Source organism: Podarcis tiliguerta (assembly GCF_965153285.1).
Source record: "Podarcis tiliguerta genome assembly, chromosome: 2".
In the NCBI taxonomy this organism is placed as follows: domain Eukaryota; kingdom Metazoa; phylum Chordata; class Lepidosauria; order Squamata; family Lacertidae; genus Podarcis; species Podarcis tiliguerta.
The window spans coordinates 51,846,863-51,858,714 of record NC_139535.1 but is presented as its reverse complement, the minus strand read 5'-3'; the positions used below and the strand labels follow the sequence as shown (position 1 = coordinate 51,858,714).

General features: G+C 44.6%; 1 protein-coding gene across 3 annotated transcripts; it reads left to right on the top strand.

Moving 5' to 3' along the window:
• The first annotated feature begins 579 nt into the window (after positions 1-579).
• On the top strand, positions 580-11,332 carry LOC310670025 (uncharacterized protein). 3 transcript variants are annotated; one of them, XM_083424467.1, is made up of 6 exons: positions 580-650; positions 1,301-1,451; positions 4,603-4,686; positions 6,563-6,610; positions 9,088-9,175; positions 10,722-11,332. In XM_083424467.1, exons 2-6 carry the CDS (start codon positions 1,359-1,361, stop codon positions 10,820-10,822), a joined length of 414 nt encoding a protein of 137 aa, XP_083280593.1. In that variant the 5' UTR covers positions 580-650; positions 1,301-1,358; the 3' UTR covers positions 10,823-11,332. The 3 variants fall into 3 exon arrangements, with proteins under 3 accessions (XP_083280593.1, XP_083280594.1, XP_083280595.1); XM_083424468.1 differs by having other exon boundaries at positions 602-650; positions 1,242-1,451; XM_083424469.1 differs by lacking the exon at positions 580-650 and adding an exon at positions 772-997.
• Positions 11,333-11,852: the final 520 nt, after the last annotated feature.

Here is an 11,852-nt window from a genome sequence, read left to right as displayed (position 1 = left end):
TTCCAGTCCTGTGTGTCACTGTGAAGGCTGACGTATGACAAAAGCCCCAAAGAGTTTTGCATGCAGACCTAGAACTACTCTGCCTCATCTCAAACCCAGTGTACGTTTCATTTCTTCATATGAGAAAGAAGTTTTAGAGAAACAAGGTCACGATGCTTGGAATCACCCTCTTTTCGCTGCTGCTGCGTAAAAACGTTATGTCCTCTCTGTTCAGATCCCTCTTGCTCGCTCTTTAGGAAATTGGTTTTATTTGTAGTAAATGGGGAAGCTCAGAGAACCAGCGCTTTCTGGTTGGGTTGGTGGGGTTTCCCTCCCTGTCTGAGTCTAGCTGAGTTAAAAAGTGAACGTTTTCAAGTTTCACTTGCTGCCACAGCTCAAGACTGCCATCACTAGAACATAGGCAGCAGCACTCAACCTGCTTTCCATATCACTAACCAGGAGTGAACTGCAGACAGGCATTGTGAAGAGTGAGGCTCCTGAAATGAACATACGTAGCTCTCAAAACTAGCGATCCACCTCCCCACCCCTCCCCACCCCGCGCAGGAAAAGGGTGACTCACTGAACCACTCTTTCTCGACTCCCCGCTCCCTTCCTTAGGTGCCTGAGTGTGCTGGGGCCAGAGCAAGTTGTGTTATCTAAGTTCTTGACAGGTAAGCTTCCTCTTTCTTCATCACCTTTCTGGGTCTGTATCTAAAATGCACATGTGGATTGCCTGTTAAAAGAAACTGGGAAATCACCTTTGCCCTGATGCTGCTCAGATGATTCTCTTAATGAATCTTTGGTACAGAGGGAGGGACAAGAAATAGTGTTAAAATGTTGCAGGTGATCCTGCCTAGTATACCCTCTTCTTTCAGATGCTTTTCTCTGTCCTCCTTGGGGAGGAAGCTTATTTTTGTTGAATATTTGACCACTAGCCTGGGTTGCACAGAGCTGAAAAGTTCTTCTGCATAAACTCCACTGAACTGGCTACCTCCAGTTGGTTCCTCCATCATTTATGGTAAGTTGTTGTGTGGAGCCTTCTGTGGGAGACATGCAGGAGAACATCCCTTAGCCCTTTGGAGCTAACACAACCCACAGATAGGTACTGTTGAGGGCCTCCATAAAGACTTTGGGACTCGCTGAGGATGGAAGGAAAAGGTGGAAGAACATGATGATACCTTGTCCTAAGATTCATCCGGTGGGGTATTAAAAGCCTCGAGGGGAGTGCTCCGTCAAATGTGCCTGCATTCCTCCTTCTGCAGCGTACAGCTGAGAGCAAGCAGGGTAGAAGTGGGATTGTTCACTCCTGTTCCTTTAAAAGGCTGCAGCGTGGGAAAAACCATTGGCTGATCATCTCCAGAGACTGGTGAAGTGCCGCTATGAGCAACATTGGGAAGCAGGCAGGACCAGGGTCCACTGTTCCGACCGAGCTGCCCAAACGAAAGAGGGGACGGCCGAGGAAGCAGCCGCAGGTAAGTGTTCAGCCTCGGCGCTTTGCCTTCTCACCATGTTAAGATTTATAAGAAGGAAGCTGATGACAGTTTTTTAGACATAAAGAAAGTGGCATTATTAGAATGACTAAACTTAGTTGTGACCCACCTCAGAACAGTTCGGCATGTCCAGAAAGCTCTAATGTTTGAGTTCAAGGGCTCTTTTTTTCTACTAGGCAAGACATTCTACTAGGCAAGAAATTAACCTGTCTGCTGTTAAGTGAGTGACTGGTTGATTGTTCAACCTTGGCTAAACTGGGAAAGGCATATCTAGCAGCATATCTTACAGCTTCAAAGAGGAACGTGATTCATTTCTTCAGTATCAGCTGCTAATACAGAATATGGTTGAGACAGCTAGGGCCACCTTCACAGGCATGTGAAGGGGCACATCTTATGTAGCCAGGGAGGTCTCCTTACCTTGAGAGATTGGCTGAAGATTAGAAAGGGAAGTCCAAAAGGTCCGGAGATGTCTCCAAACCCCATTCCTTCTTGAAACCAGGAACTGGGCTCTGTGCTGACTGGGGTTGGTGCAAGTTGTAGTTGAAAGCATCTAGAATAATACTGGACTGCCAAAATGGCTCTAAACATTTTGATGTGCAACATGGAATGACTCAGTTCTAAGTGGAGGGTGACATATGTTTGTTTATCTGCTGACCTGTATGCCCTGGGAAATCTCTTTTCTCGCCATACACCTGTTTTTAAAAGGAACTGAAATTTACCAGTGATGCTCAATAACATTTGCACTGCTCTTGCCCCATCTTGGAAAGAAAATGAAGTTGTTCTCACAACATTATCCTCAGAATTCTCTTTTGCAAATATCGATGTCAAATACTCTCTTGAAGTTTCCTGGTCACTCAAATGTTCTCTCGATATTTGCGAGTTGATACACTGCAGCATTTGGATAGTAGTCTTTATATATCTGACAGCGTTGCTGCAATGCTACACTTAGTATATAGTAGTGGTTTTCATATTTTATTTTTTTCAGGGAACACTTACTATACCTGCCAAGGAACTGCTCCATGTTGCAAAGGATTCTGGGGCATCCTCTAGAGTTCATACTCCAAATGGAGCAGAATTCACATAACTCTCATGCACTGTTAGAACATCCTAGAATATACACCAGGGGTCAGCAACCTAAGGCCCATGGGCCGGAAGCAGCCCACAGAGGTCGTTTGACCAGCCCACGAGCCACCCCTGAACTGAACCACCTGCTCGTGCGCTGCACTAAGTTGCCACAGCGTGGTCCAGGGACTTGCTTCCGGGGCGTCGAAAATTGCATACATAGATGCCAAAAATCGCAGGCGTGCGTGTGATCCGGCCCATGGAGGGATCTCCGGAGGACCAATCCGGCCCAGGCAAGATAAACCTTGCTGACCTTGATATACACATTGCCCCCCCTATTGCTGTAACAGCACAGTAGAATATCAATACAGGGCCAGATTTAGGTTTGATGAGGCCCTAAGCTACTGAAGGTAATGGGACCCTTTATATGTCCAGCTGTCCTTTGTCAACAACAAATTGTCACTGGTTTTTTTTGTGTTGAATATATGCTATATGGCAATTTATGGACCTAATAGGTACCTAAAGCCATTTGCTATATATAGGTTTTATTTTATTTGTTTTTTATCTTATATTTTGGAAATGTACATCCAGGTGTTGTTTTTACTTTAATTATTTGGGGGGGGGGCAAGATAGTGGGGCCCTAAGCTATAGCTTGTTTAGCTTATATGTAAATCCGACACTGGTGATGGACGAGCTGTTGTTTTTCTCATTGGGAAATCTTTATCTAGAACATTTATACCATGCTTTATATCCATGAAATTTAAGGCAGTATACAGCAGTTTCCCTTGAAATCTCCCATCCAGGCACTAACCAGATCCAAAGATGCTTAGCATCAGTATCATGGCTACATCATTTGCCCTCAGTCCACACTGGCAAATTCTTAATAGGCTTCCAAAGCACCTCACCATTGCAAGAACGTGGCTTGCAATTCACTGCTTTGGTTGACAGTATTTAATGGTTGGCGAAGAATGAGTACTTGTGTTTTATAGTCGCTGTGCATGTCACTTTTTATCTCATAGAATTGTGTGGATAACATGAAATGGTAATGAATAGCTGACAGTTGGTTGCTTATGAGATTTTGGATTGCCAAAACTGAAACACTCCAGAGTTCTTAATCAGTTGGGTTTTGCATGATGAGTTACAAATGTCACATATTCAAAGGCATATGCAAAATATTTTACTTTGAAATATCTTTATTCAAAATTATACATGATTTAAGTGGAACAATTGCCAAATTTCTAATCTTTGTAAATATTTGTTTCACCTTTACTCCATGTTCATTTACAGCTATTCTTTCCCCCTCTCCTTTAATGATATTTGTTCTAGTTTTATTTATCCACTACTTCCTTTTTTAAAAAAAAAATAATGTTAAGGTCTCTCTTCTCATTGGAGGGCATTCATCATTCTCCCACAGAATGAAAACATTTGCATAATCACATACCTATTTTATTTTATTTTATTTAAGCTTATATGATAAAAATTCTTAACATTTTGTCTTGGATTAAGGCATGGCCCGATTTGAATTTTGACAAATGCAATGCAAGGGCTGCATGGAAGTTATACTTGGGCATAGAAGTCAACTCCTAGGGGCCAATGTCCCTTCAGGGGGCCCAATAAAATATTTGATCAATTGTGTGGGGCAGGGCTTACCTACCCCCCCCCCTGGCAATATTTTACTCAAGTTGGCACCCTTGTACTCAGGGTAGGCCTATTGCAATCAATTAACTCAGCGAACTTAAATGATTTCTACTCTGAGAGTGACATAGGCTGCAACCATAACCCCACTTAACTGGGGAATAAGCCCCACTGAAGTCAGTGAGACTTACTGTAGGTTAGGACTGTCCCTACTTTTGCAGCTATCCATCTAAGAAATTGCAGTGGATATGAGCTGCTCCTTACTGTTTGTCCTGATAAAGAGCTTGTTGCACAAAAGCACTTGGGTTAATAAAATTCCTGTTCGATTTCTGGTTGCTTTTGTTTTGTGCTGGTGCTGCTGCCCTTTTAATGTGTGTGAAATACACAATCTTTGCTCTGTACTGTACAAGTAAATGCCCCTTCCCTATCTGAACAGGAGCCTCTTGGGCCATTGCCACCAAAGAAACCTCGTGGAAGGCCAAAAGGAAGCAAAAAGCTGAGTGCTGGAAGTGGACAGATGGTAAGAACCAGTGACAGAAAGAGCTTCCATGCTGATTGGCACTCAGCCCATATCCCCCGAGAAGGGAGAGATGGAAGGTGTCCATCTTTATTATTATTATTTTCAAAATTTTATTATTATTAGCACCTCATTATTAGCTGGCCATTGCATCATACCATATAAAAAGCTGATAAGCAATAAATTGTAAGAAAAGGAAATGGTAACACACCAATATAAATCAAGAAATAGATACTTCCCGAGTGGACGTAGATGGCGAATATCAAGCATAAGAAATAAAATCCCACCAGATGGCATAGAAATGTTCTGGATCCTCCAACCTCCTGGAAACTCACAATTGGTGTGTGATTTCCCCCCTCTGGTAGCCAAATTCTATAGGTTCTTATACCACACAGCCAAATGCAGATTTTTCAAGGTTTTCCATTGCTAGGCTATTGAAATCCCAGCTGCAGCTAACATCCAAGTCAGAAGCTCTTTAGAGCAACAAGCTCTCATGTTGTCCATCTACATATTCAATAATAACAGTTACTAGGAAGCCTGAACAGGTGATTTAATTATTTTAGTTATTTTTTGGTAAGCTTGGGACCAGAATAATGAAACCCAGGGGCATTCCCACCAAAGATTGAAGAATAACCTCACCAGCAATGCTGCATTAATTGTGATGTAATATGTGCCCGTCTTTAAGCATTTGGCATCCTCTCATTCCTATAGCTTTAGAAATGATTAAATTCACATGCAAATTCCATGCAACCTAGAAGCCTCCTTTAATTATCTACCACCTCTGCATAAATATATTTCACCAGCTGCAAACTCAACATCGTCTCCCTTGGGCAGCTGCTGTTGTCCAGTTTTTGTTTTCATAATTCTCCACTACTGTAATATAAATCACTGCCAGGTTCTCATGAACTGCCCCCTAGTGGATTAAATTGCATTAAAGAGCTCAGTTGCCGTTGTGTAACGAATCCACTTTTTAAAAGAGGTGGTGGGTTTGCAGTTAGGAAAGTGACAGGGAAATGCACAGAAAAGTGTGGGATAGATGAGTGATGAAGGGGAAGCCACATAATCACTGTGCAAGCAAACCAAGATGAATTCAGAATGAATGCTCAGCAAAGACCCGACATAGGCTAGCCTCTGCTAGGGGCGACATGTCTCGTTCTGGTGCTTGAGGCAAAATGCACTGCACCACCTGCATCGACCTAAGCATCTTCAGCACCTTCCTCTCTGTTGCCAATAGCTTACTTAGAGAAGGACCCATAGCTCGTGGGTAGAGCATCTGCTTAGAGGGTTATAGATCCAATTTCCAGGGAAGGCTGGCAAAGACCCTGAAACAGGGGTGTACCTAGGAGCTAGCCAGGTTGGCCCCACCAAGGGCGCAAGCACAGAGGGACACAAAAACCATACCTCTCCACTCTGGCTTGGCGTGACTAGGAGCCTGAACACCTGCCTGTGCGCTCCCTGAGCTGCTCCTCTGCTGCTTCGGGCAGCCAACATTGCTTGCCAAGGTCACAAAGGGCAGGGGGCAGTGATACAGCTCCTTGCCAAGGGAGCCTAGGGAGCCTCTGATTGGAGAATCTCGAGAGCTGCTGCCAGTCAGCATAGACAATAATACTGAACTAGATAGACCAGTGGCCTGACTCTATATATGGCAGCTTCCTCAATTCCTTTGTTCTGTTTCCCAGTCATCTTCTTAATGCTCATGCTATCATGTATCACTGTTTATCTTTCACTATGGCCCCTTTTCAAAGAAATCTCAGAGAGAGAGAGAGAGTCATTTAGGCACTTCACTTTGAGGGGGAAAATGTAGAGTTTCTCTTTCCTTTGCTTCGGTGACCACCTGTTGACTAAAGAGAAGGTTCTTTTTGTTTCTCCATTATTGCAGGTACACACCTCGGTTGAAAAAAGGCCCAGGGGTCGACCACGGAAATGGGTAAGTTAAATGGAATCAAAAATGCATTTTTTTAAAAAAAAGAAGTGGCACCTGATGTTCCTAAAGATTGATGACATAAGCCTGGGATCAAGTTACATCTGGGGAGTGACCAAACTCTGGGGAGAGGACGAACTAGCACATCCATTCATACAGCATATTTGGGACATTTGAAATTGCTCCTCATCAATAATGCCATGAAATGTGCAAGATCAGCTCGCATACAAGAGATTGAGAACAAACTTTAGTATCAACCAGCAAAAAGAATGAGCCTGAAATCTTGAGGCAAGCCACTGTGCTTCTGATGGATGGGCCAGCAGCCAGTCTATTCCAATAGCCTAATGGAAAATGTTGCCCTCCAGATGTTCATAGAATTGTAGAGTTGGAAGGGACCCCAGGGGTCATCTAGTTCAACCCCCTGCAAGGCAAGAATCTCAACTAAAGCTTAGCAGCAATGTTAAGGAGTATGTAAAAATGGATTGTTAATGGGTGATAATTTAAAGCTATAATATATTAAAATAAAAGAGTAAGATAAAATTAAAGAGGGAAAGGATTTGCTGAATTAACCAACTGAATTGGAATACAAGAAGGGGAGGTGTGAGGAGGTCAGAGAAACAAGTAAATGAAAGATAAGTTATGGAAAGACTGATTTGTTTTTAACTGTTTTTATTTTGTATTTTCTCTTTCTTTTATTTTTTTCTATTTTTTCTAATTTTTGTAATATGTTGAAATGACAATAAATATCTTTTAAAAAAAAGAAAAGAATCTCAACTAAAGCATCCATGACAGATGGCCATCCAACCTCTGCTTAAAAACCTCCAAGGAAGGAGAGTCCAGTACATCTGGAAGGCCACAGGTTCCCCAGTGTTTATCTACATGCGGTTTAAATTCCATTTTTTACCATCACCCCTTAGCAACCAAGAGGACAGCTGCAGTCCTAAACACACTTATTTGGGAATAGGCTCCACTAAACATAGTAGGACTTGCTTCCAAGTAAATATGAACAGGCTTGCCCTAAGATTCTTCATCAGTTAGTGCCCTAATTGCGTTAGTCCTTTTACTTCGGGCTCTGTGACAATTGATCTATGGAGATAGAAGATGTTTCTCAACAACAGAACCTAATAATCTGTTTAAAATTGTATCACCCCCCCACACACACAAACACACATTTCTAGTATTTTAGTAAATTAGTTAGCTTCTATCACCTGTGCATAGAGATCTCTTATTACCCATGTTCTGGAATGGTCAAGGCAACTTGCAGTTTTAAAAATCGTAAACAATACCCCATACTAAAAATACAAACAGGAGGAGGCTGTTTGCTAAGTATTCAGAACCGTCACAGTGACTAGCAGTAAGACACCTGCTGACATAGGCTGGCCTGTGGTTAAACTGCCAGCAACACAGAGAGGGGGAAAGGCTCCGTCATGACTCACACAACATAGCTTTGCAACTGTATATCTGATACACTGCTAGAGACAATGTGGAATCTGAAGCAGAAGGAGAGGTTTGTTACCGTAATACCTAAGCCTAGGTCATGTCCACACCGTGCATTTAAAGCACAGCATAGGAGGGGTTGGCAGGACAGGTAAGCAAAGGGGTGCAGAACAGGAGTGCCAGCTTGGCTCCGTAACTGTGGGTGCCCGGGGCCATGGGTGCCATACAGCATGCATGGCCCTGGCACCAAAATTTGTGGGTGCCCAGCCCATTCATGGGGAATTTTGTGGGTGCTCAGGGCCTCAGTGGTGCTGTGGGTTAAACCACAGAGCCTAGGACTTGCCAATCAGAAGGTCGGCGGTTCGAATCCCCGCGACGGGGTGAGCTCCCGTTGCTTGGTCCCTACTCCTGCCAACCTAGCAGTTTGAAAGCAGGTCAAAGTGCAAGTAGATAAATAGGCACAGCTCTGGTGGGAAGGTAAATGGCATTTCCGTGCGCTGCTCTGGTTTGCCAGAAGCGGCTTAGTCTTGCTGGCCACATGATCCGGAAGCTGTACGCCGGCTTCCTCGGTCAATAAAGCGAGATTAGTGCCGCAACCCCAGAGTCGGCCATGACTGGACCTAATGGTCAGGAGTCCCTTTACCCTTTACCTAGGGCCTCAGGGAGTTGGCACCTATGGTGCAGAAAGTGGTGTTTTGGCGAAGGGGGTAGGTGGGTTTGGTGAGCAAAGAGCATAGTGGGGAGGAATGAGGGTTTGGCAATGTGTAGAGATGGTTGGCAGCAAAGCAAGCAGGGTCACAGCCCCTATCAGTGTCACAGGGCCATCAGAAGAGCCCCTAGTGGATCAGACCAAAGGCCCACCTTTTCCAGCCTCTTGGGGCTGCTATGGGAAGCCAGAAGCAGAACCTGGGTGCAACAGCCCTCTCTCCATGTGTCATTCTCAGCAACTGTTACCAAGTGGCATAATGGGGGCAGAAAGAGCCATCATGGCTAGTAACTGTCAATAGCCTTATCATTCATGTCGGATGCTTACATTTCTCTTGCAGCTTGTTGTCCAGGAGGAAGAATTTCAGAAAGCTAGCATTCAAGGGAGCAGCAACCCAAGTTCTAATACATCGTGCCCTGCCACAGAAGGTTTGTGGCATTCAAGTGGGGCTTCTGCAGATAACATGAGAATCAGCCCTCGCATAAATGGGGCTGGAGGCACCATAGCGCATTGCAGGAAGCCACTCATCAATTTTTGTTGTTGTTGTTAAGGCTTGAAGTTAAAAGGGAGAGACAGAAGAGGTGTCACCCTGCTGCCTGTTAGGTTTGTTTAATCATGTGACGTATGAAATAAGCTGGTGACTGACAAGCACTGCCTTGATTTCTAAGAAAGTTGATGTAGATGCCACCTGATAAATGCCAGGGTGTTTAACCTCACTTGTTTGAGTCCATTTCCTCTCCGACTTCTGCTGTCGTATCATTTCCCGCCTCTAAGGCGCACGGTGATGTCAGCTACAGCCACAGACTCCTTTGTGATGGCCTCACTTCCTGCCCAGTTCTGCATCAGGTTTGCATGGTAGGCAGCTCCTTCGTGCCGCTTCAAACCACGGCTGCAGCAGGTTGCGCTTTCCTCTTCTGCTTAGGATAGCCGCATTCATGTGGCACCTCCTGTCCTGTGCCATTTGATAAAACATAGATGCAAAAGGGTGAAGCAACAGAGTGAGTATTGGGAAAAGATGACCCGTGCCAGACAGGCCCAGTTACTGAGCATTTGCCCTGATGGTTTTGCACAGGGTTTATACAGTGTCACCATCAAGTGGCAGCTGCCAGTGCTTTTCCTATTAGTACTTTTCTTACCACAGACCAATACTGTGGGCGGGGTGGGGATAGAAGGTTGAAAACAGGTTTATTGTGTAAGAGCACCTCAGTACTGTTGCTTGCTCGCAATGCACCTGCTTTCTTGGGGGGTTAGGAAGCTGCACTTTATAATGGACATATCACCAGCATCTACCCAGATGGGTGAGAGATGTTTGCCAAAAGGCTGATAGTCTGTAAGTGAGATATATAACCCAACCAATCCAGCCCAGATCTGTTTTTAACCAGGTGGTCAAGGCCAACTCAAGGGGGAACCACCCAATGAGGCCCTTCCAACACTCACATCCCCCCGCCCCATTGAAGGCACTGCAGCTTCCTGGCTGGCAACCAACACCTTCCTGTCATTGAACATGGATGGGTCAGAGGGCCAAGTACCAGCCAAGTAGCTTCAGGGCATTTGGACCAAAGCAGTTGCCTGACAATGCTCTGTTGCCTTGGGCTGTAGCTGTAATCCTCTGCTCACTTCCCCACTGAAATAAATGGAGCTTAGCCAGCCAAACTGTGCAGGTGTTGCAGCCAATGCAGTGAGGTCAGAAAGAGTGGAAAGGTTTCCCTGGAAGGTGACCTTTAGTCCCTTTGCTGATTTCCCCCTACTACATTGTGCTGGGGTACACATTTGGTTCAAGTGTGGCAATGCCCCACAGCCCCATTGGCAATATTCCATCAGAACTGGCTGTGCTCCCAATAACATGCACCGCTGCTCCAGAATCTTCTGTCATTCACAGGAGTTCCTCCTTAGCAGACAATTCAATGTTGAAAGGGTTGCCTGAAGGAGGAAAGCTATTGTTTTAATGTATTCTTTGTCTCATGCTTTCTTTAGGCACATCTGGAAAAGGATGTCACAGGATCAACAGAAGTACAGAACCCAGTAGATCGTTGGACACCTCTCCAGCTGTGGTTCAGCAGCAGACGGCTTGCTGATGTGTCTCTAAAGTAAAATATATTACCATCATAGAGTTGGAAGGGGACACATTGTTTGATGTGGGAAATCCAGAGCTAGACCATCCCCAACAGATGGCCTCTGTTTGAAGACCTCCAGTGATGGAGAGCCCATCACCCCTCCAGGGAATTGGTTTATATTGCCAAACTGCTCTTGCCATCAAGAAGTGTCCCCTGGTTGGCCACCATGGGACCTTCCAACTCTTTGTTCTAACATATTAAATTCCTTCTCTGCCCCAACTGTGTCAAACGAATCCCAATGCTTGTTCTTCCCCCATGCTGTTGATATCAATTTTTGCCCAGTCCAATGGCCATCTCTCACAAGATTCAGACATTCACTTTTAAAATAGTACATTTGGGCTGAAGGAGGTTGATTAGAGCTCATCAGGATTTGCCTGGAATGAAAGTAACATTGTGCTCTTTAAAAACCTTTTTGTGCTGTGTCAGGATGAATGCTCGCACTCCCAAAGTGTTTAATAAATTTAATAAGTTTAATAAATGAGGGAAAAATTGAATGGCAAATAACAGCAGGTTCTTATGTACAATCACTCAAAAGTCCATTGGGGTTTGTGTCCTAGGAACAGAAACTTAAATCTGTAGGCCTGAGTTGAGCAGAGAATCACTTCTTAGAGGCTTGATGCTTTATTATAGAATTTTGGGTTTGGCCCATGGGAAATGCTGACTCGCCACCTTTCCCCATCTACTAAACACCTGTTCCATCAGCCTCAGCTTTCCTCTTCTTGCCTAGCTAATAGAGATGTTCAGAGAAAGAAGAGGGAGGCCACCCGCTGCCACCTGGAATTAGCCTTGGGAAAACTACAAATCCCAAGGACCACCACAGCTTTCCTACTGGTACTCAACATAGTAATACAGCAAGGGACAGTGCAGACAGGCCTCTGTCCTTCTTAGATACCACCATTGCTCCTCCCACCACTTGCACTGGCCAGCTACCATAAATAAAGGAGGAGGTAAGTGTTATGGAGAACTGGTGAGTGATGGGAAGGATGATTTG

Coding starts and splice junctions, on each gene's coding strand:
- LOC310670025 (XM_083424467.1), top strand. CDS start 1,359: ATGAGCAACATTGGGAAGCAGGCAGGACCAGGGTCCACTGTTCCGACC. Junction 4,687..6,562: donor GTGCTGGAAGTGGACAGATG/GTAAGAACCAGT, acceptor CCATTATTGCAG/GTACACACCTCGGTTGAAAA. Junction 9,176..10,721: donor ATCGTGCCCTGCCACAGAAG/GTTTGTGGCATT, acceptor TGCTTTCTTTAG/GCACATCTGGAAAAGGATGT.